Source organism: Pelecanus crispus, chromosome 8 (assembly GCF_030463565.1).
Source record: "Pelecanus crispus isolate bPelCri1 chromosome 8, bPelCri1.pri, whole genome shotgun sequence".
Lineage (NCBI taxonomy): Eukaryota > Metazoa > Chordata > Aves > Pelecaniformes > Pelecanidae > Pelecanus > Pelecanus crispus.
In genome coordinates, this window is record NC_134650.1 from 36,659,454 (window position 1) to 36,684,692 (window position 25,239).

The 25,239-nt window shown below is 38.0% G+C and overlaps 1 protein-coding gene across 1 annotated transcript in view; it reads right to left on the reverse strand.

Annotated features, from left to right (window-relative positions):
- Positions 1–1,907: 1,907 nt before the first annotated feature.
- RHPN2 (rhophilin Rho GTPase binding protein 2) overlaps positions 1,908–25,239 on the reverse strand; it is a 29,092-nt gene continuing 5,760 nt past the window's right edge. Inside the window, exons 2-15 of the mRNA XM_075715308.1 lie at positions 20,289–20,404; positions 17,018–17,146; positions 13,960–14,035; positions 12,836–12,913; positions 12,034–12,158; positions 10,952–11,118; positions 8,481–8,668; positions 6,993–7,149; positions 6,390–6,509; positions 6,098–6,292; positions 5,301–5,377; positions 4,498–4,644; positions 3,452–3,607; positions 1,908–2,159 (exon numbers count right to left, since the gene is read on the reverse strand). Coding sequence (XP_075571423.1) covers positions 1,908–2,159; positions 3,452–3,607; positions 4,498–4,644; positions 5,301–5,377; positions 6,098–6,292; positions 6,390–6,509; positions 6,993–7,149; positions 8,481–8,668; positions 10,952–11,118; positions 12,034–12,158; positions 12,836–12,913; positions 13,960–14,035; positions 17,018–17,146; positions 20,289–20,404 — 1,983 coding nt within the window. The remainder of the gene's footprint in view (positions 2,160–3,451; positions 3,608–4,497; positions 4,645–5,300; positions 5,378–6,097; positions 6,293–6,389; positions 6,510–6,992; positions 7,150–8,480; positions 8,669–10,951; positions 11,119–12,033; positions 12,159–12,835; positions 12,914–13,959; positions 14,036–17,017; positions 17,147–20,288; positions 20,405–25,239) is intronic.

Below are 25,239 nucleotides of genomic sequence, written 5' to 3' on the forward strand. Positions count from 1 at the left end.
CCCAAACTTTGACTAGAATTGGCAGGGGGGGAGTGATAAATAAAAAAGACCCCCACTCCAACTTTTCCTCAAGGACTAGTGAGTGGGATAATGGGAATGGCAAGGCAGTTAATCATGCTGCTAAGGGGGAAGATATTTGCAGAAAGACTACCATAGCAGGCTAAGAGAAATGAAGAGCTGCAAGGGTGATTCATGTAACTTTGCTAAAGATTTCATTAGCTGGGTAGTAATTTCAGCCATACATGCAAAGTAAATTTTTTCTGTATGGAATATTGTATGGCAGGGTCTTGCATGTCTGTATATGACTGCTGCTGCTTGTGTGTGTAAAAGAAGTGCTACTATAAATACACATGAAGAATAACTACTAAGGGTAGGCAAGTCACAAGTAATTTACAACTTTTTTTTTATGTGACCTTTATAGGAAAGCTCTAGAAATATGTTAATACATGTTGTAAGGAAGCAGGTTTTAGACTATAATTTATAAGTTCCTGTATTATACAATAAAAACTTTTAAGACAGACAGTTTCTCAGAACTTTGTAAGCAACATTACAGAAACATGCAAGAGGTATGCCAGCAGTATATAGAGAAAACCTGTAAATTATGCTGCATCATCCAAGCTGTAGCAGAATCAAAAAGCTACTACTAAATGGCAGCATCTGATTTTTATTCTTAAATAAGTCATCAACATATTTACACCTATTACATAAGAAACTAAAAATAAATGACTTTAACTTTACACCCAGATGCAAACTTTCCCCTTATTTTAAGTTTTGAGTATCAAACAGCATATATCTACTCTGTAGATGGCAATGTTAACTAACACTACAGTGTTAGCAATTTTCAATTAATTTCAAATTCAGAAAATAGAAGAATCGCAAAGAAATGCTCACATAGTTATTTTTTTGTCTCCCTCCTTAATAGATATAGCCAATACTTGCTCATGAATTGTTCCAAGGGGAGGATTTTATATTGTTTGGTTTTTTTACTTGGTGTGATAGTAAATAAATATTCTGCCACTTAGACTCACATGCACTTCTTTTCTCATATTATAAAGCATCACCACAATTTATGTACTCTTGATCAGTACACTGGAATATGTCAGGTTTGAGATTTGTTCCACAGCTATCATTTTTTTCCAGACTAATGAGATACAAGTCTTACAGTAAGTAGGTTAAATAATTTCAAGTTTGGAATGAAGCCTCTTTTTAACAATTGAATCAGCAGGCATTGAAAATGTAACCTAGATCAGAAAAGAGCACAGTAAAAGCCTTTTGTAGTTCAAAAGATCTTTTGACTTCTAAGCCTTCTAATTCTCTTCCAGAATTAAATTAACTATTCAGTAGAATACACCTAGTACTCTCAGAAAGAGAATGTCTATGCATAAAAACCACAACTACATGACACTGCCCCTTGGCACAAGGCTAGTTTCTCTGAATAAAACGTTATTCTCTCTTGCCTGTGGTTTGTTAACACCACTTTAAAGAATAATCTTAAGTGACTTATTATTGCCTCTAAACTTTTACAGCAAAATCATCCATTAATATGTCCCCTATTGTTTTGCATGCAGCATCAAGTTTGTAATAAATAACTCCCACCTATCATAGTTATAAAAAATTAGTCATGATACTGTATTTTGAAATTCCAAAGGAATCCAGTCTTCATGTGAGCAATTTTATTATCTACAACTTATTATTGCATACCTCCCAAACCACTTCATTCTAACCTTCCAATATGTAAGTTTTAGTTTTTGCCAGCCTCTGACCTTCATAGTGGCTCAATACACAGTAAATGAAGTCAATGGCACTTGTCTGCATTTATACATATGTATATATAAAGATAAAACTGATCAATATTTTTATATACATTTGAAAGAAAAATGTCATGTTAACAGATCCTTCTGAAAGACTTAGTACAATGAACTTTCTGTATTCAGAAGTGTGAAGGGAGAAAGCTTCTTCTTAATCTGAGAACTTCCAGCCACAGCTGAAGGAAGGCAGAGGGTGCTTGCAGCTTTCTGTCTATTTTTTGTTCCCCAACTTAGGAAAGGCAGTTTCAGTGGGGCTTTCTTGGTCTGATCAATCTTACCCTCTTCCATGGCTAAACAGATTAAGGAGTATGTCTTCTGCATTCCCACAGAGTAAGTTGCGCACTTACTATGCTGTAGAAAAAAGAGAAGCATTATAAGAATCAGTCACTCAAAATGGGGTCAAAATTTTGAAGATAACAAAAGACGACTGTGCAAATAGTTTTCCAAGGCAGACTACAGCAAGCTTTCTGTGCTAATGACACACTAACTGAACACAAGGCCCTTCAGAGTGCTGCAATTCTGGTATTTTGCCCATGTAGTCTCAAGGGTATACTATGCAAAGCGTAAAAGGACTTGTGAATCTTTTCCATGGGTTGCATTATAGTTAGCATTACTGGCTGCTAGCATAACTATACGATACATACACTAGCCTCTCTACAAAGCTGAGGTACGTAGTTCCTGCACAAATCTCTGAAGGGGGGTCTTTTTGCTGTCTTTGGACAGGTTCCATGTTGATTGCAACTACGATAACAAGAGCTACTGTAGGGCATTCTTTTGGGATACCCGAAAGGCACAGCCTTCTCTGTCTTCTCAGCTGTGCCCTGAAGCAATCTGATTATATTCTAGCCTTTTGTGTCCAGTAGCAGTTTGGAATGGCAGGTGTGCAATTCCTTATTTTCAATAAGGAAAGTCAACTTCTTAAACAAAACAAGAAAACCTAACAGCAGTAAAAGCACCTTGATCATTTCTAAGGCGACAATACTTCAGTGCCTAAGCTTGCGAGGGAATGTTAGAAGCATGAAGCAGTGGATTTAGCTGAACTACAGGTTCTCTCACACTACAAATAAATTTAAGTTATTTAGAGCTTAACATTTTTTAATCTTGTGATGATTTTTCTTTAGTCTAAAGCTTCTACAGCAGTTTACTGACTAGACAGTTAAAGTCCACCAAAATAAAAAATATATACATTAATCTGTGATCTAATACAAAAGTCACAGATCATTTTTGTTAACAATGCATAGAAAATAAGCATGTAGTCTTGGATGTTGTATTCCATTCCATTATTGTTTCATTGTGGCTTTTCCAATGCTGAACAGGGTAGTATTTTCATCCTCTGGGACTAGTTAGGGGAAAATAAAATATGCCCTGGAATTTATAAAGCAATTAATCTACGTAGCTCCACTACAAAAAAAACTCCACCACCCAACCACTCCTATGCACACAGACTGTACTTTAGCTTGCTAAGTCATGATGATTTACACAGACTGTTTAAAACTGAACACATGCCTGAATACTTTATATATTCACTGGTGGAGTGGGATATCTGACTACATGAAAGTAAACATTAATCAGGGACTGAAGCCAGGAAACTGAAAAAACTCTCAAATATCCAATCTGCAAAACATATTTGCCTCATTACATACCACAGACGCTGCTGTATCCTGGCAACTGATAACCTCAATCTCAATGGGCTGCTCTCCCACGCTTTTGAATTTTTCCAGCACCTCATTCACTCCAAGCCACTTGCAATCCACGCCACCAACTGAAACAATGTAGTCGCCTTCTTTTACGCCCATCGACTGTCAAAAAATTTTGCACAGGTTATTATCTGAAATTATAAAGATGCATAAAATGGTTTTGTCATCCTACAGTACCTGCCCTAAAGGCATTTCCCTCTTAGATGCTACAAAACCACTGCCTAGCCAGACATGTGGAACAGAAGTGTACACATAACATAGAAACACGCAACGTTTTCAAGTACATGGATTACCTATTTGAGTTACCATTGATAAATGTGATTCTGGCATACTCAAGTGTTTTTTTTACGCCCTTTTTATGTCCTTTTCACTTTTTTCTCCTTAAGTAAATGAAACCTGCGTTTTGCTACCCTATCATCCCCAATGAGATGTTTTCTCCAGTTTTTACTTCTGTTTCTTCAGTATTTTTATTTGTACTTCTGTGGTCACTTCTGCCTTTCCTGCAGCTAAACTATGCTCATCACTGTGTGCTGCTTTATCCCTTTGTTTTTTTTACCTCCAAAAGAACAACATATTAGAAGCCAACAAGATGTCCTTTCCCCTCTTTTTCCTTGGGCACATGCTACCTTGCCTTCCCTTCCAGATCCTCATCCTTATTGTTGTTGCTACTTTCTAAAGCCTTTATCCCTTCTAACTTCCTGAATTAGATGGGGAATAACATTTGCTTTTATTAGTTAGGACTTTTTATCTATTAAGTGTGAACAGAGGAAGCAATCAGCTCTAGTTTAATGTGGTGTCAGGGATACGGATACTCTAACATCTAAGGTGTATATAGCACTGAAAATGTGTTCAGATTATAGGAATTGACTATACTGATGTATAGCAGAACTCAATTAATACTCCATATACCAGTATGAACAAGCTAGAGTTACATTTAAAAGATTGTAATCTGGAGTCTAGATAAATTGTTAATATTGCACCAGTGTACTTACTGCTGCAGAACAAACTGGATCAAGACAGTAAATCTGTACTGGTGAACCTCCTTTAAGACTGAATCCTAGCTCTCCTGCTTCATGGTGGATGCGAATAGTACGTGGAGCCGTCCATCTCTGCTTGGCTGAGAACACTGTCAGTGGGCCCTGGAGGTAACATAGCAGCAGGCACAGTATGGTTTACTGTCATTTGTAAGTAAGCATTTCTATTTTTCTAAGTTATAATGCTTTAAGCTCATCTTATACAGGTTTTACTCAGGTTAACTTCCAGCTACTTCCACTGAAACAGAACAATGAGATTTATCCCAGAAGTTCAAGGAGTGCCCTGAAGTGCTCAGTCCTACTTCATGACTGTTCAGGGGAAACCTCAAACAGAGCGGGATGAGAGCAGCTGCCAAGTTGTTAAGGTGTGCAGAATCTTTTGGCTGCAGCAGGCTCTAAGGTCCTATATTACTCCATTTTGGAGGAGATAAAACTCGTTCATGAAACATTGCATATTCTGATCCTAACGGCAACTCACAATTCCCTTTGCCCACCGATACACACAGAGCCACCTGAAAGACTGGCTTCGTAGCATGCAACATTACATGTTCTGCATGCTCATCTCCAAGTACTACATGTTTCTCCCTGCCTCTAAGTTGTATGCAATTATCCAGTGAAACTTCATGGGACTTTTATAAAACCACGGTTACTATAGGATCATTTTTTCAGGCTATAATACTTATGTCCCTTCCCTCACATTAGAGTGAATTTTACTTGCTAGCAAAATGACAGACCTTGGTCAGGATTAGCATGTTACATACCAGCCTGTGAAAGAAGTCTTTAACTTTCACCTTGGAAAACTGAGGAGCAATTGTTTCTATTTTGTGCTCCGTTTTAGCTAAAACAAAAAGAAAAACACATTAATTTTCTCTCACGTGTTAATTAAAACATATACAAACTTATTTTTCTTGCGTTCCAAGCTAGATAGAAGTTTCTCCTAAATTCTTACCAGTCTGTAGAAAAACTCATTTTTGTGGAAATGTGTAAGAGATATCTGAATTGCCTTAAAAATATCTTCAGAGCTCATAGGATCAATACAGAAAACTTAAAACAATCCATCCAAAAAAACTATGCTATTCTCCTCTTAAATACTTTTTTCAAAGAAAAATAAATTAAAAACCAGTGCTCATTCTTTCCCACTGCTTCCAAAGAGGAAAGAGCTGGAATGAGGTAGGAAGAACCAATAGCAGTCAAATTGAGTTAACAACTTCGACCAGTATAAGAGTTATGCTACAAGAAACAATTATTAGTTTTCCCCCAAATTATTTTAGCTTTTAAAGCTTCCCCATTTTTTCTAGCTCACAAGACAGTCACCAAAAAAAAGCTGAATTCTAAATAATAACCATTGTTATCTACCCCAGAAAATGATGTGGCCAGACAGAAACACTAAAGCAGCTGTATATACAGTATATAACCTGTACATTATTTATATTATGTATACTATTATGTATTTATACATACATACATATATATATATATATAAAAAAAAAGGCATATCCCCATGAAAGCATATACATGTATAGTTAGATACCCTTTATTTCTAGCTGTGTATACTTACGAAGGATATCTGGAGCCTGGATTAGACTGAGAAAGTCATCCTCCGTCTCTTGCTGAGCATATTTGAGAAGTGAGCGCTTATGTGCGGCTGTCAGAACCTCCTGAAGAACATCAATGTTTCGAAGCTTTTTGCACAGACCACAGACTCTTAGGGCTTCTTCGTGGTAAACGATGGCTTTGTGTAAATGTGCTTTCCCTGAAAAAAATTAGAAACCGTTGGTTGTCCTCCACAGACAATAAATACAAGGTAATTTTCAAATGGTATCAAGTAGCTGTGTGAAACTGGCAGTTACCTAATTGTTTTCTCTGAACTTTGTCCTTTAAAACGGTGAGAACCATCAGTCCTTCAGGCATGTAGTCATACAACTGGGACAAGGCTTTCTCCTGCTGATCTTCATCATCACTGGACTGCACTATAATAATTGATATAGAACATTAACCATTACACATCTCTTGGTGCCCTGTTCCTTTAGGTGTATTGTTGGGTTGTTATTACTGCCTACTCTCCAAATGCAGTCAAATATTTTTTACACAGATATACTGATGGGAATTTCAAGTTTTTAGGACTTTTATCAGTTTTATCATCTGCAGTAAGCAAGTAATACTTGTAACACAAGTAATACAGTATGCCAGAACATACTGACAAGAACTGAACAATTTAGTAGAATGTAATGGATATAATATTTCTTTTGTTTCTGCAAAAATTAGTTTATTGAACTTTAACATTCTTCTGTAAAGGACAAAAAAGCATGGCCTCTTATCTGAATGGGAAAATGGCCACAGATTAACATATATCGAAACCCTGGCTCCTAGTCTTATTCATAGACCAAATTATAACCGTTTATGTGTTTATTATTGTTATTTATATGAATATATAGAAAATGTATGATTCTTACATTCATGGTCACATAGAATGGTGGCAATGAAGTAATGCGCCAGAGCTTTGTAATGGTCTGACTTTATTTGTGCCAGTTTAGACCAGGAATAGGGGATATTCTCTTTCACTGGTTCCTGATTCATTGCAGTGTTAACCAGCATGTAAACCTCTCCCACCTAAAATAAAGCACAGAACTGAAGTATGAGAATTTAACATTAGTTATTAGGAGCTCAAGTAAGGGATATAATATTCAGCCTTAAGATAATTTCATATGCATCACATTAACAAGGGGGGGGGGGGGGGGGGGGGAGATTGTTAGAAAGGGTTGGAAGTAAGTTTTGAGAAAATTTGAAATTCCATCTCTGATTTTTCCCTTACAAGAAAAGTAAATCAATTTTGTACAAGAACAGCTGGACTAAGTCAGTCAATCTATACGGCTTCAGAGTTCAATAAAAATACCATACAATAAATGGTTTTTAATTTACAAATACATCTCATCAGGTTAATTCAGCTGAGAAAAAAGGTGACGCATATTACTTATACAGTAGTTTTGTGCTTCACTTCTGAAATTGTGGAGTCACATCTAGCCTTAAGTTTGTGCAGTCTAGTTAAAACTGGGCTACTATCTTTCATGCAGAGGAAATAAAACAGTTTTTCAAGCAGTGAATGCTGCTTTAATGGATCAAACAACTCCACCTGGCAGAATCCAAAAATCCTTCCCCTGCAGCTGATCCATTCCACAGATAAGTCAGGGTGGCTTTGCAGGGTTGGTAGGAAAGGCTTTGCCCATTTATCTGGCATGGAACCAATTATGTATCTGCTACTCTGATCGGCTCAGAAAGCATATTCAGATCTTGTTGGCATACCCAATTTTTTGTCAACCACCTCAATCAAGTATGAACACTACCTTCTGGGGCACAGCCTGCCTCCCCATTTTTCAGGCAAGTCCCAAGACAGCTCTGCAGCTACCAGTCCGACTCCACTCATCAGGGCCCTTCCCCCAGTTACAATTTAGTTATTCTTTTGGACTTAAGGTTTTTAGGTTTGCATAACCTCCAGCTGCTGGGAAGTAACAAGACAGGTTGTGTTCAGTACTTAAGAGAGAACTACACAAACAACCCTGTCCTTTTGTATGTTGTTCTGTGGACAAGATCTGTACTGTTTGAAAGAGCAATATAATAAATAGATTGTAAAACACCTTTGGCCAGTTCACTGCCCAAGTGTTCCAGCATGTTTCTATTAAACTTCATGAATTATGAATTGAAACCAAATCATAACAGTTCTAAAATAATTATATTTTAATTGCAGCTATTTGCATTTTAATCTTCTGAAAGGTTGTGATTCTCATTGTAGCTTGTGAGCTGTCCCTTATTACTTTTGGTTTTCAGTAATGGTTGTTAGCATTTAGGTTTAATAAATTCTGTTAATATTACTAGAGGCTGTAGCTAGTAACACATCACTGTAAACAGTTATTTTAAAGACTAAATTTTTAAGTCTCATATTTTACCTTGGCAACTTCCTGTGTCATTTTCACTAGTGTGAAAAACTCATTGCGTATTCCAGGAAGACCAATCTGCTCAAAAACACACTCTTGAGCTTGTGCGAGCATCATTTTTACTAGTACGTTCAGCATAGCTGGGCTCATATCATAACTTGGTGTGTGAGTGAAGGTCTCCTTTAAGTAGCTTAGGACTCCTGAAATTACAAAATGGTTTTGTCAGCGTTACAAAGAAAGAAACAAGTGAACTTAATTCTAGCATGTACCATAACACTTAAGACTGAAAGCATGCTTTCTAGTATTGCACTATAGCAATCTGAAGGGATTCTTAGTACATGTGAAATTAAACTGACTTACAGGTTTTGCTTTGCATCCCATCAAACATCTCCAGGCACAGTTCTCAAAATTACAACTCAGAGGAGCAACAGAAGCTGCAAGTTTTAAGGGCAATACCTTCAGATTTGCTTATAACAGTTCTCGTGACTGACCATAAAGCTGCGCTGAACTGAATGTGACTTGTACATGGGAGTGGTAGGCTAGGCTTATACACAGGTCAAGAAAGAAAAAGAAATCTATGCAACTAAAAAGAGGTGACAGTAGAACCCTTGGATGGAAGGAAAAAACACAAACATATTAACTTAATTAATTATGAATCTCCTTTTCAGATGCTGCTAAGTGCATTGCGCGTCCCAATGAAAGCTCAGTTCCATCCCTGTAGGTAAACTAGAACAGTATATTTAATAGAGTAAAATTAGATTCTGCTCTGGACATTTGGTTCCACCAACATATTAATCATTTCTATCATTTATCAAATTAAAAACAAACACTAACTGTAGTGCAAATATTAAGTAACAGTTTCATGGATGGAAGCGTAACCTTCAGCATGCATGTCATCCAACTGGTTTAGTCAGTTCTACTAGCCTGCTAATTGGTGATAATACTTCAAAAGTGTAACGATAAGACCTCTGCTTTTTAAGTGTCCCAGCTTCTGTAATCTTACTTCTTGCCACTACGTTCAGTTCTGGCAATGCTGTGCTGCATTTTCCTACTACTGGTTTCTCTGAGATTTTTCATGTTACACTTGCATCTTTTAACTTATTTATATGCCCTTGCACAAATGTGAATTATGGCCATTTTTGCACCAAAAACACCCAACCCCAAACTTGCCAGGCACGTCCCAAGTACAGTTGGAGTGCCCAACTGAAAGCACAGGGCAGGGAATTTTTTTTTTTTTTCATTCTCAACATATTTCTGCTTACGTGGTAAGCATATACACACCGAGAGCTTCGTTGAGGATAAACTCTGTGCAACGTTTTCCATTCAGCACAGAGAAACAGTTAATACATGCTCTATATCATGTCTCTACCAACATAATGAACAGTGTTACGGAGCCATGCACAGGTACAATGAAATGCCTCCTGAGCACATTGCTTTGGGGCCTTCCAAAGGTACTGTGGTAGCAAATGATGCATTTCAATTTGTGAATTAATTCCATTCTGCAAATATGTTGAAGTGAAAAGCAGTCAGCTTTTATCTGCAAAATGGAAGGAGCAGCAGCAAAAAAAGAGAAGTTTCTCAAGTATTGAAATTTCTTTTAGATCAAGTACAAAGGTTGAAAAACAAGCTATTTAATAAATGCATGAAGAAATACTGTCAAATTTTTTCGATAGCTGTGTATTCCGAAGGGGGGGTTTATGACAATCCAACTCTGTGGTCTGCAGCTTGTAGCTGATAAAGCTATCCATACAGTGGAAACCAATAGCCACAGATTGTTAGTGCAGAAATAAATATTACAGTACATATTAATTACATGGGTCATGTCTTTAAGCATTATGTGTAGTACAGATGACATTTACAAAAAATTAGAAAATCTACTTGGAAAAACACAAAACAAAAGCTTCCATAACATGTCAGTTCAAGGGATATGATTCCCTTTATTAGGATTTGTATTTTTCTTCGCTTGGGACAGGGACTGATTATTTTGAACCTGTTTGCCTTTGGACTCTATGAAAAAGTATGTAGTCAACTTCCAGTGAATTGCAAATTGCACCAGAGAACACAGTAAGGTTAATTTTGAAGAGACCATATGGAAAACTAGGTTTTAAGCCCTTTATCAACCCTTTAAATTGTTTTTTGTACAGATTTTACACCAAGGGAATATCACTGAGGTAAAAGCAGCTATGCTGGTGAAACAAAGAATGAACAATGAAGCAGTTAACGCTAGACTTATTACTCAGGCCTTTGAACTGCAGTTCATTAATCATTAACCACAGTATTCACTGTCTTTATCTGCATGTTCAGACTACAGTTCCAGGTTTTGAATTAAAGCTTCACCTCAGCTCTTCACGAGGCTTCTTGAATTTCCCTCTTCCTCCTTTTTTGTGTAATGAAGTCAGTGGGAAACGCAGAAATCTGCAGGATGTCAGGATGAGATTAGGAACATTTGCATAAAGACCGTCCCAGTATTTTAAAATTTGTACCTGCAGCTCTCTGAAAAGCATCAACAGCATTTTCAAGTCCACCCTGGGTCTGACGATTGCATCTTGTTCCAATCTGGGTGTAGAGGGCTCCAATGTTGAACAAAATACTAGCTTTTTCAAGCAACAGGTTTTGCTGACACACTGGGACACCTGTGAAGGAATCATACCTTGGGAGACAAATATTAGAAGAAGCGTTAAGATTAGCAGTCCATTAAAACAACAGAGATTTTAATACTGTTTTTTCAAAAGAGCGGTGGAATTCTTAATAATTGTTCTGCTACAGTGAAAATGAAGGTGAACAGAAAGACCATTACGTACTGTGAGGACAATCTAAGTGCTGCAAGCCGGAGAACAGCTTTATTTGAGGCTTAATTTTCAGCAGGTTTTACAGCAGTGCCTCCATAAGCATATTATATCTAACTCAAAAGTGCCTATAAAACATCACAGAGGCTGAGAGTATACTGGGGTAGTATCCATATGTGCTGCTACGCTCTCAGATGTTGACAAAGATCAGCTATTGCCATGTTCAGATTCTCTATAGCTTGTAAAGTTTCTTCTTGCAGTTATGACTAGAAATTTAACAGTTCCTCTTGGCTGCATGGTAGTCATCTTTTCTCATCATAAAAATAAAAATCCTGAATTCAGAGTCAGACTTAGATGCTCATAGATGTAGTAAACACTCCACTATAATAAATTAAGTCGCTCTTCCTCTCTTCTGGCCCAAATGATCTTCTTAACAAATTGAAGGAGGGCAATTAAGGTCTGACCCGCTCCCCATCTGCTTTGTGCACCAAGGTTCAGAGTCCAGGAAACATCTACAGTTCTCCAAAATGAAGACTATTTTCTCTCTCCTTTGTGCTAACCTGTAGCCCAAATCATAATCTAGCTAATGGATTCACTCTAAGCATGAAAAGGATGTACTGTACTCAGGTTTACTCTTAACACTAAAAAAATTGACAACACACACTGCAGGGAGTCGGGGGGAGAAACACACTGACATGCTTTAATTTAAACAGAAGACAGTTAATGATTAACAGTGTTCTAAAAAAAAGACAGAAGACAAACATGAACTACACACTTACCATGTAAATAGAACTCCCATGTGTCTAGTGGGTGGGAAAAATCTGTTTTCTACATAACCAAGTTGAAGGAAATAGCTTATCAACAGCTCAATGCCAGCTTCATCTCGGCTAGGAGTGCGGCAGGCCTTAAAATACAATAGATTAAAATAAAGTGTATTCTGTTGAGTTACAGAATGAATACTGAAACACCAAGGATAAAGCTCTGCTTCCTTTGGACTTCAGCATACCATAGAATGTGTGGAATCTGAAAACAGTAAGCTGAAGGCCATATGGATGCATTCCAAATAAGAGTTTTTCAGCTGCACAGAAGTAGCACATAACCTTTAAGGAAGCAGAGAGGATCTGTTGGGCAAGTCTCAGAGTTAATCAAATAAAGATTGTAGGTATTTTATGAAAGCTACAAAGAAAGTTTATGTTTCTAGTACAATACAGGAAATAAACAGTAGTTAGGAATAACCACCATTCTACTACAATCTTTTACCAGATGCATTCACTTCAACACTCTTCCTGCTAAATTTAAAATACTTTAAAAAAAGTAAGACAGACAAATCTTAGATTTACAAGCTTTACAAAGTTGGTCAATAGCTCAATCACTTTGCATAACTTCATTCTTTTCTTCAGTTGTTCTCTACTCAGATTGTAAAGCTCTCGGACAATGGAAATTCATGTTCCATATCTCAGAAATGAAGTCAATAAGAATATGGTAAATTATAAGTAATGGTGGCATATTCTGATTCCACACGAATGTTGTTATTTACAATGTAGATTAGAAGACCTCATGGTGTGCCATGCTTGAACTTACTTGTCTCAGATCCATGAGATCTGCTATTTCATCTTCATACTCAGAACTGTCTTCACTATAATGTTCCAGAATAAAGTCCTAAAAAAAAGGTAACAAGTTGGAATACCTAAAATTAACTGAAACTATTCTTTTTTTTTTTTCCTGAAGTTGCAAACAGTACAAAATTGATTGTTTTGATTTGCATGTTGTCTACTCCCTTCCAGTCAATAGTATAACAACATACAATGTTACTATATACATACTCAACAGCAATGAGACTACAAAAAGACAACAGCACTAATAATTTGATTTGATATGCAAGACAAGAAATTTCAGTCTGGTGTAAAGGAACCAAACACCTATTACATCAACTCCATTGGGTTTCAAAACAACAACACTTAGTGGTTTTGAAAGGGACAAATGAACCCTGTTAGCTAAAATAACAAGGGAATCAAGTGACCATAAAACCTTGTTAACAGAAAGAGACTGCCAAATTCTTGTCAGCTATATTAGTGCAATTCCACTTAAATTAACAAAGCTGCAATGGCATAAAGTGGTACCATAATCTGACCATGGAGATTAACCTACAGAAGTAAAAGCAGAGACGAATGCTACAGTGATATAAGATGGTTTACCATGAGATAAAGTCTACATTGCACAATACACAGTAGTCAAAAAATACAGAAGGTGGCCTAAATAGCCAGTAAAGTATATTAGCCAACAAACAAGTAGCATTAATACTGCAACACTGCTTCCCAACTGAGCTGGCCTGGTTAGTGCAAGTGGAGTATCACTGCATTATGCCGAGTAAAACCTTCATTACTACTTCCTTTCACATTTAGCGTGGTAATCAATAGTGTAATTGGAACCAAAAACTGTAGAAGGAATTTTCACTCTCTTTGGTTTAACTCTACTGTCTCTAAAGTGGGATTTCTTATAACATCTTCTGACTCCTTGCCCTAGTTAGATAGTAGCAATGACCCAAATAATTGGTGGCTAACTTTTAAACACATTGTGATCTCAGTTTTAGGGCAAATGAAACAAAACATAATTTTTACATAAATTACTTCCACTTCTTTAAACAAATCTGATGTGGAAGTTATTTCTGTTAACTATTCATTCTGAAATGCATCTCTGAAATTTACCTTGAGGGGAAGTGTAAAATCTACTTCTTTGGTTTCCTTCAGGCCAAGAGGTACCAAGGGAATGCTGAAAGTCTCTCTGTGGAAAAAAACAAAGAGATTCAGAAATGTGTGGTTTCTGTTTGTCTGTTGATAATTACTTTTGTTTCATTTGATGACAGAAAGTTAGTATGCTGATGGGTGTTCAGGTAAAAGGTACATAGTTCATAACAGTTCCTTCCTGTCCAAGAAAGTCTGCTTAATAGCCTATGACTCCTCAAAAAGGGAGTGAGGAAAGCTACTTGCCTGTGGGTTTTTTTGTTTGAGCCTATTTTTCCTTCAAGGAAAGAAAAGGAGACACTCAAAGGCTGGCTTACTGCAGTTTAGCTCAACTTTTACACACCTACACAAGTTATATGGACAGAAAACAGCTCCACAGCTGCTAGATCTGCCACGGTAAGAGCTATGGTAATCATCAATAGTTACCAACAGTATTTTACATGCTACCAATGGTTTCATATGTAGAAGTGATGTGTGTCTAACACAGGGAAAAGCAGGGCCAAAGTATACCAACTTTAACAGTGAAAGGTCTAAGACTAGGAAGTCTGAGAACTACTTTGTTTGTAGACAATGCTAGGTGTTAGCCTCTAAACAAGCCAACCTCTAAAACATCAAAGGGCAATAAGGATGAGAACTGTGACTTAAAAAAAATCTTATCCTCAAGAGAATACACATCTGTATCACAGACTTAAACCTGGATCATATTAGTAAACAATGCTAAACCTGGATCATATTAGTAAACAATGCTAGCTAATAAGACTCTTATGAATTAAAGAGCACCATTTATCCCTCAAAAACTACATATATTGCTCTTCCACTAAGCATATTACCCAATTATAAAACAGGAAGATCAGAATTGCTTCCAGATACAGTTTGTTGAGTAGGTTTAACAGATCAGTATTGGGCAATTATAAGGTTTATCCGATATTTTCCTTTTTCCTGAAAACAACTGATTGACTGTCTAATCATTGTTTAGAGCGTTCCATTACCAACTACAAAATCCCACAGGTGTGATTCATTTATGGTCTTAACAGCAAAGCCAGCAAAATCACTTTCCTACTGGTGAAAATTCCATGTTGGGAAGGTGGGAGTAGGAGTGCAGCTTCCTCAGCAGAGGAAAAAGAGTCCTTAAACTGGTTGGCATGATGCAGAAAGTGGCTATGCTAGCTTGAAAAGGACTTCCAGGATACAGAGCCAAAACACCACTACAGGTAGTGCAAATGATCCCATTTCTGATGAGGTTTTTAGAAGAAGGCACAACACTTTTACAACAGATTATATCAAGACTTTTTCCCCAAAAGGAAGTGAGACACATGCAAAAGAAATCCTAGCTTACCAATTTAATGAATCACAATTACACAGTCCTGTAGACACCAGCATTTGTCATTCAAAGGAACTGAACTTCTATTTTTTTAAGTTTCTAAGGTGTCACACCCGTGGCATCAACATCATGGGGAGACTGAACAGTTAGGGAGGTGATCCTGGATTTCCAGAACTGCGTAGAGTCATGCTTCTCGATCCAGCTGAGATGTGTGCAAGTACTGGGAAGGCCAACCCTTCAGATCGGTGTAACACAATACAGCGTAACCGAGTAATGTGGGTGTGACCTCATGTTGATGACTATATGCACAATAGATTCGGAGAACAACTATTAATAGCTATTTGCTATTAAAGGCCGGAGAGCAGTTACAGAGGGAGTGAATTATTTTAGCTGACAGAACATAAAAAGTATTTAGAGCTTAGAATGAACAGCATCAGCGAGGTAAAACACCATTCAAAACAGACTGGGGAAGCAGGATCAGGAGAGATTAAAAAGCATACTACTGTCCAGCCGCAAGGCTTCTACCTGCCTTGGGGACTGACCTACGGCTCACCCTTCATTGCGAATCCAAATATTTCAAATATTCTTTAGCTAGAAGAAGGAATAGTACTTCTGGAGTCTTGCTCTCATTCTCACAGCCATAACTTTCATACTGCTCTCTATGCTCACATGCATTTATGAAGACTGGTAAAATCTTGAACGAAAAACTTTTTCACATCAAATAGTTGTCAAAGTTTGACATGGGGGTGGAGGGCAGGACCTTTAGCACAAGTTTCTTTCTGAGAAAAATGAAACAGTTATTTTGCATCAGGTCAGCATTCAGTTGAAACATACCCCACTGGAAATGTGATTAGTCCCTCTGCATTAAGAATTCCTTGTAGTCCACCTGGAAGTTAACACCTAACTGAGAACAGCGCTAAGAGGGACCGAAAATTATACCTCCCTCTTATGAAGTGCTTCAAATTGTGTCTTGAGCTGCTAATGTTAATCAAATAGTAAATGTTTCATTTTAGGAGCAACAAGACATCTAACTGATATAGAAATCATTGCAGTATTCAGGCAATGAATAATCTGTAACTCTGAAGTTTTCTCTTTGAGGAATCCATTGCAACTTGAAGTTTAGTGTGCTCTTTAAAGCTGGAAAAGTATCCTGGAACGATTCCAACTTCATCTACTAAAAAATTCTCTGTTTCAGCCAGCTAATTTATGGATTTCTATCACTGAAGAGCACACCTTAAAGATTACCTCAAGTCTGCTCTGAGCTCCAAATCAGTGTTGGACTTGTGTTCTCCAGCTAAAGAGAGGACTGTTGTATGTACAGCATTTGAGAACAGATATTACATCACTAGGTTTGCTCACTCCAGAATGCACTAAACCAATGTCATTCTACTACTGCAAATTCTGCTGGGTGCCACGTGTCTCCCCACAAAGCCCCAAGAGCTTTCAATTCTCACAATACTCTCCTCCACGAAGGAACTCCGTATCTAAGGATTAGTGGTACATACCTTTCCCAAGTGAAAGACAAATATGGAGACTAACCCTTAGTCAACAAATCTACCATCAAGTATGTTCTCTTCCTATCGAGCTCTTTGCTCCTTCACGTAATTATTGTCCAGCATTCACGTTCACCTAGAAACAATTTTGTTTCCAGTGGTAAACAGAAGATCTGTTAATAATTGAGTAACTTAGCTTTATACTTACTCTGTATTTTGATAAACTTCTACCGAGATATTAAGTCCTTCCAATTCCTCCTTTAAGATCTGCAGGTCCGAGTTTACAAAACTCAGTTCCAGTAGTACCTGCTCTCGTACTTTGTTGTTGGTGGTTGCTCTGCAGAGAAAGAGACATACAATTTTTTTTTTCCTGAGGAAAAGGTTTTGTACATAAGTTTGGTTGACCCCCTTGCTAGCATTCTCCGCATTTTTAAGATTTTTTTTTTTTAAATCTCCTTAAGAGATGATACAAGACCCCATGTTTCAGAATTTACTAGGTTTTTCCGTCAAGAGCGAGCCTGGGATAGTTTCCAGATAACAGCACACAGACACATAGAAGTTTTGCTATGTGATAAATTTTTTTGTGTGATTAAGGGTCAGGCTTATTTTCAGATACATTAATCAACAAAACTAAAGCATCTTAAACAGAATCACTATCCTATTTTTGGATTATGTGATCTTTTCCTAGAAGAAAAAGATATGAGGGTGGAGGTGGGGGGAGTCAGGAGATATTTTTTCAAAAGACATTTCCCAACTTTATAAATTGAATTATGCTGTTGAGACTTCTGATCTTAAGAATGAGAGAGAACAACTTTCCCATAAAACTGTTACTACAGAGTGTTTTACAACCAAATAGAAAGATATTTCCTTTTAATACAATACAATCTTGTCTATAATTTTGTCAGATGCAAATAGGATTTTCTTGTTTGCTTTGTCATTTACATATTTATATGACAATGTTTTGAACTGCTAGCACACTGCATGTTAGTATTTAGCCCCCCAGAGCACTTCTGTGTGATTTCTTATTTCTGTATTTCAGGATATTACATCACTATTTCTAACCTGATTCTCCATGCAGTATTACTGCTTTCAAGAAACTTAAACTGTTATCTATAGCCACAGGTATGAGTTTAAGATAAAAAGCCTTGATCCATATCCAGGCTGAAGATACTGTACCCCTATATTAGAGAGTCCAAATCATTAGACAGTAACTTTTAAGTTTGCAGCATTTTGCATTTACCTTTATTTTAAGATAAAATTCACCCTCATATTTATGAGCAACCCTCTCCTACATCTAGGCTCCCCTTGGAACAATTCTCCAGTTTTATAGAGCAGCTTGGTGAAGAACTAGTTATTCCAAGGCTAAAATTCTAAGCTTGTACCTCATATTATAAATATGCGTTATCTGTGAATTTTCTGTGCTGTACTTTATTGAATACCTGCGATTGCTTAGATTAAGCAATGTTAACATCTGCTGCCTATGTATGCCAAACTAGACACAAATATAGGGTGGAGTGGATCCTCCTTGACAAAGGCAGCACCACCACCAGTTACAGGCGAGCTTTGATGCTAGCAGAAATTTAATTATGATGTTATTAAGTCTCCATGTTTGGTCGAGCTTACCACCCTCCAGAGGAGGGATTCTAATACCTGTCTCAGAAACCCCAATGGTCCATCCAGGTGAACTTCTCTAATATGGCTATATTCCTCCCAACATCCATGCCAATTTGGGGTTGATTTGATTACCTTTTCATGTTGTTGCACTGTAGACATACTTTGTAATGACAAACAGCAAAAGACAGCAACAGGGGCAATGTGATAACCTTAAGATCCACGTAACTCTACTCTGAATTCAGTTTTAACTCAGAACTTCCAAAAGAATAGACAATGAAAAGGAGAGGGTGACTTTCAGAAGTTCTAAAAACAAGTCTTTGCACTATTACGGATCATTTGTTTCAAGCCTAGCATTTACTTTCAGCCAGAAATAAAGAAACCTGCATTTCCAGTTTTTTCTCAAGTCCTATTGCAGGAAGCTCCTTGTGGACAGCAATTGGTTTGCTTCTTTTAGAATGTGATAAAATGCAAATAGAATCTGAAAACATAAAGCTAATTTATTTATGTTTTTCCTTAGGAGACTGTAAATACATATAGTCATGTCAACTATCTAGTGGTTGGGTTACTTTTAAAATTGCTTCTTTCAAAGAGTTAGCAGGTTTCAATAGTCTAACAGGTGTAAATTCATTTTAGATTTTTAATAACTTATAAATAAGTCTGATCCTCTACTCTTCAAATAGGCTTAGTTCCCACTCTTGTCAATAGCAACTTCAGTATTTCAGCAGTTAATATTGGTATCAGGAGACAAACTTTAAGACACCTTTAGGTTGAATGCTAGACTAACCAGTGTTCACATTAGATACTACTCATCTCTTAGCCTTTCCAAAACACTCCTGAGATGGCATGCAGCAACATCTACTGCATGAACAGTGTTCAGTTTCAAAAGCGGATGTAAGAATTTTGCTATGCATACAAAAGGTAGCAAAAGACCCTAAGCCTTACTCCTTAAGTCAATTATCAGAAAACAAAGCAAAACCTAGTCAGTCACAGAGGCTAAAACTACGTAAGCTTTGGACCTATCGCCTCTCTTGCCAAGAGTGGCGATAAAGGCAGGTGACAGGCAACGGGCAACCTATCAATTAACGGCAAGTTTAAGAAAAGTTAATTTATCCAAGCATTTTCACTTCTCTAAGGGAAGTATATTGACTATTTTGTTCTCAGACACTCATTGTTCCTGCAGTTGCAGAGAAACAGACACTATTGCAGATGAGTATTGGGGAAATTTTTGGTTCTTCTGTGTAGCGGAGGGATGGATTGTTGGAAAGCTACAGGACTGTTTGCTAAGCAGTTAATTACAGGATGTAATAACCTCAAGACAGGGTCAACATTAGGCTATTCCTATGGGGACAGCACGTAAGAAACTATGTCTTAAAAAAAGATTTGGTGGGCAAAATGTAATAGATAAAGGTCAATGCCTCTTCCAGTTACCTCAAACTGTAGGAGAATTTGGCAGCAACTGTAACCCAGCTCAAATTAGATGTGTGCTGCCCTGCTACTCCTGTATCACTACTACATGGAAAGGAGTCATTAAAATATTCAGCAAGGTTCACTTGCCATTATCATTAGCAATAAAGCTGATCAAACAGAGCAACATAAGACAGTCTAACATTCAGCTCATTTGCTACAACACAGCGGCTTTGAAAGTGCACTTTATAGCAGATAATAACTCTACAGAGCTACAGCGTTAAAAAAACTCCAAGGAGATTCACAAAACATCCAGCAGTAATTTACGCAGCATGTTAGTGGAGTGGTTAGGCAGACTGGGAAAAAGCAATAGCTAAAAGACTTTTAAAAAATTAAAAAAAAAAAAAAACAAAAAACTTTTTTTTGCTCAGGCAAGAAAACTAGGAAATCATGACACATACCTTAAAAGATTTTCAGCGCCAGCTCTCATTCTTACTGCTCTTAAGATCTGTTGGTTTAGGACAGCTCTTTGATTTTGCAGTTTGCTTCGACCAGTCTCAGCAAGAGGGTTACATCCCTAGAATTAAGGAAATGAGATTTTTTGTTGCTGTTGGACAAGACTCTGAAAAAGGAGTAACACTGAATTTGAATGAACTTTAATGGCATGGGTTCTGTATGAATACAAATTAACTACATTGACATCAGTGATGAATGAATGACACTTTCTTTTCTCAAACTTGGTCATTAAAAGCAAAAGAGACACCGCAACCAAAGCATCTGACATTAAAATCCAGGCAGAAAATACTTGTTTTAAAGCTTATGTACATGTGTGAGCCAGTCTCTTCTCCCCTAGAAATCTTTTGAAGCTATTTTCCAATTACAACCAAATATGACAGTGCGTTATTAAGTTTTTATGAGTTTCATAAAAACAGTATCTGGGAAGGCAGTAACTCCTATCAAAGCTTCTGCTTAACCTTTGGAAAATATCAGAGTTCCATGCTGGGATATATGCAGCCTTGAAATACAACTCTATCAGAAAACAGGCTTTGGTGGCACCACTGCTCACAGTTTTAAGAACCTTTCTAAGGATCTCTGCTCTTGTTCCTTCTGGTGCTCATACCTTCAGCACAATTCCTACCCCTCCTTCCCTAGGTTCCTCTCTTCACATCTCAAACTTATTTTTGGCACAGTACTGCTTATCTGCACAGTTCTTCTTCACACCCAGGAAACGCTCTAGGATCTTTAAGTCTACCCTGACCTAACCCAAGAGCACCTTTGCGCACTGCACCAAAAATGTGACATATGAATAAGCTTTATAAGTTATTTTATCTGTATATGTTCACAGTGCCAGATGTAATGATTTATCTGCCCATTAGTTTTTCTTGTTACCTGTTGGCCAAACGAAGATTATATATTGATAGCTCAGTATCAAGTAAGATAAGAAATGCAATAATATCAGATGGGATAAAATAAGATGGGATATGGAATAATAGACCTTGACAGGGTAAGATGATGATTATACCTTCAGAACTCATCAAATTAAGCCCTTAAAAAGTAAAGCATGGAATCTAGAACTCACAAGAATGCTCCTCTGTACGTGCATACCTTACAGAAGAACAAGACTCAAACTACTGCAACCTGTGTTTGAGCAGGACTGAGACATTGTATTCTGGTGAGCACCAATAAGCAAAAAATGTTATAGATGAATAGGACTGCATGTTTGTCCTTTGGGGTTTTTTGGGGTTTTGTGGGGTTTTTTTTTTTTAGGGAAACAGAATCTTAACACCTTTTTTAAACAGAAGTTTCACTTCCACTGTTTTATTCTTGTCCCACCCCCTCTTTTTTTTTTAAAGTATCAAATGTCTTTGAATATTAATGCTCACTTGTAGTCATCAAATATCTTTGAACACTAATACTCACTTAGAGCCAACCAGCACATCCCTGCAGCCTTAACTACTGATTCCGAAGGAAGTAAGACCACTCTGTTTTAAGGCTTACCCTTAAATAAAGTATGTCCTCTTGAGTGGCTGTCCTGGTTTCAGCTGGGATAGAGTTAATTTTCTTCCTAGTAGCAGGCACAGTGCTGTGGTTTGAATTTAGTATGAGAAGAATGTTGATAACACACTGATGTTTTAGTTGTTGCTAAGTACTGTTTATGCTAGCCAAGGACTTTTCAGCTTCCCATGCTCTGCCAGGTGCACAAGAAGCTGGGAGGGGGCACAGCCAGAATAGTTGATCCAAACTGCCCAAAGGGGTATTCTACAGAATAGGACGTCATGCTCAGTATATAAGCTGCAGGGAGTTGGCCGGGGGGCAGTGATTGCTGCTCAGGAACTGGCTGGGTATCGGTCGGCGGGTGGTGAGCAATTGCATTGTGCATCACTTGCTTTGTATATTATTATTACTATTATTATATTGTTATTATTACCACTACTGTTTTACTTTATTTTATTTCAATTATTAAACTGTTCTTATCTCAACCCAGGAGTTTTTATCACTCTTCCGATTCTCTCCCCCATCCCACCGGGGTGGGGGGAGCGAGCGAGCAGCTGCGTGGTGCTTAGTTGCTGGCTGGGGCTGAACCACGACAGTGGCCTTGCTGGGTATCATTACAAAGCTTATCAGGGTCCTACTGGATCCTGCATTACACAAGGAGGCTCAGATCTGTCCGATACAAGTCTTCCCTCAAGTACTCCAGCCACAAAATTATGCGCTATTTTAGACCTCTTCCTCTTAGTTTTGACTTTGTGTTGTATAGCCTTTCTCTACTAGTAGTATTCCAAGTCTTCTCTCCTTCCATTCTATCCATGCCATTTTTCATTTGAACCTTGCCAATTATTTCCTCTTGCTTTTTGTGCTCAGTTTGAATACTTGATTCTCATCTTGGGCCTTTCATCTCTATCTCCCTGTATAGGTCTGTGATGCTTTCTTTCAACTTCTTTCTCAACCACTTAGTCCAACCATCCTTCCTAAACATATCCTTGCCTTGCCCTTGCCTTCATTTTCTCTGTAAAGCTGCAGCTTCTTTCCAGAACTCCCTGCCCTTCCTGTGTGCCAAACAAGTTTCATGACTTCATTCAAATACTTCTTTACAGCTCTACTTCTGGGAAATTTTTCAGGAAGATGAACTGCCTGATTCCCAAGCCCATGAAGCTCAGTGTAAGTGGTGTGTTTATTTCAGTGGACCTTTGATCAAGCTCCAGCACAGAAATCAAACAAGCTCCCACTGAACGATGAGTGCAAAACTGCAATGATCTTAAACTCTGTGCAAAGAGAAAAAAATGACAGAAATGTTTCCCTGCATTTCAGGACCAGCCACTAATCTCTGTACGAAGCTGTAATGCAAAAACAGCCCTGGGGCCTAAGAGGACAGGGCACTGACAGACTGAGGCATCCATATCACCTCCAGCATGCCTGGAAGTGCTGCACTTTTGTCTCCTTGATGAAAGGCTTCTTGTGGGTAAAGGAGTCTTGTTTTCAGGACAGGCTCACCTGCTGCAAGCATATACCTCCCATTTACTTCTCAAGGCCTATAAGGAACTCGTGTTTTATCTTTAGGAAAACACTGCTTTTTACAGCTCCTGCACACGGGATGGAACCACTCAGCTAGTTTGTGTTCATTTGCAGGCAATTGCAATCAGACTGCCAGAAAACTGATGGCCAGAAGTCTGCATAGAGGACAGTGAAAATAACCAACATCTGCAAAAACCCATTGGACACACACAACCTGGGGAAGATTCCCCCTTGTGTAAAGCACAGATTCTGTGTACTAAAAAGTTATTTAGCAGACAGGTCCAAGAAAGGGCTTCATTTTGTTTTCCTCCATGTAGAAGATCCCTTTCCCAGACAGCATTTGTACATGGTTCACATTTGGACAATCCCAAGAACGTTAATCTTCAGTTCATTACAATATCTGGCAGCCAAACTTCCCAGTGGTTTCCACACCTACTGTTTCATTTCTTGTCAACAGGATGCTAGATGCTTCATTTAATTACTATTTATTTCTGTGCCAAGCCAAGGCAACTCGGAGAGTGAACTGGATTTTACCCTGGCTTATACACTATCCGTAAAATTATTAATTAAATAGCAACGAAAGAACGGTTATTACTAAGAAGTTGTAAAAATGACCAAGAATGGAATATGACTTAAGCTTTCATTGCATGCATTTGGGGGGGGAAGAAAAGACAAGTAAATCGAGTAAATCTGCTGCGAAGACAATTCAAATCGTAAACTCAGCTACCAATTTTAGAGCCTTTTTTTCCCCTCAGAGCATAGCTGCACCTCATAAAGAAGTGCTTAAAGGACTTTAATATTATTGTCCTTAGCTCCTGAACCAATAAAAGCTTTTTAAAACCTAGACTTCAGTTAGCTAGTTACTTTATTTCTTCCTGCTTGGTTGAACAGCATTGTTGAAGTGCAGAATCAGGAAGCTGATACGTTTTTATATCATTATCAGAGGCAAGACCCGCACAAGAGTTATAGATTCTTACCATATGTTATTTATGTACCTAGTCAGGTAGCATCTTGAAAGGAACAGACGCTGACATTAGACAAATAAGCATGCACCTCCTGATGAAGGCTGGCCTGTGCAGGGCCTGCATGTTTGACAGCCATCCTCTGACTAATTAATAAGGCATGCCAACAGATTCCAATGGGATTGCTGCTCACCTCTTGTTAGAACTAATGCCTGAGCTTAGGTGGCAGGATATCCCACCGGGTTTTATTTTTCAGTTTATAAACATTATCCCACACACACTTATTTGGCAAACATCTGTATTATGAATGCCTGCGGGATCTCGGTGTGACGCTGTCTCCGTCAGACCAGGCACAGCCAGTTCAACAGCCGGCGCTCAAGCAGAGCTTGAGGAAGCGACCGACTGACTGTTCGGGACTCGCGTGGGATTTTGAGGAGATTTTATTCTACAGATTACACGGGGGTAGAGAGGGTAGCTAGGTAAGCCTGCAGTCAGGTACTCCAGGTTAGCTATGGAGGGACACTATCTTGTCTCTGTACAAGGCACCAGTGCTTACCTCCCATCTAAAGGGGCCTTAAAATCCCCCAGTCTACAGGGTATAGGCAGTATCTTTCTTGTTTTCCAAGTTTAGGCTCTAGGCCTTGAGAAATTACCTACCACCAAGGGTAGACAGCTGTGAAAAGTATGGGTCCCAAATAAAGCAGCAGTTGTATTTAATTTGAGTGCCAGGAAGTTCTTTCTTCAAGATAGAAGTATTTTTTAGTATCAGAGATCCAGTTGGGACGGACACAAAAATCAAGACTGCCAAACAATGAGTAATCGCAGTAAGCATTTGAAATTAACATAAATAGGATTTATGAAGTAGTGGTTTGAACTTTTACGATGAGCTACACCCTGTCTGAAGGTGACATAGAGTTGAGACCGGGCGTGCCTTCTT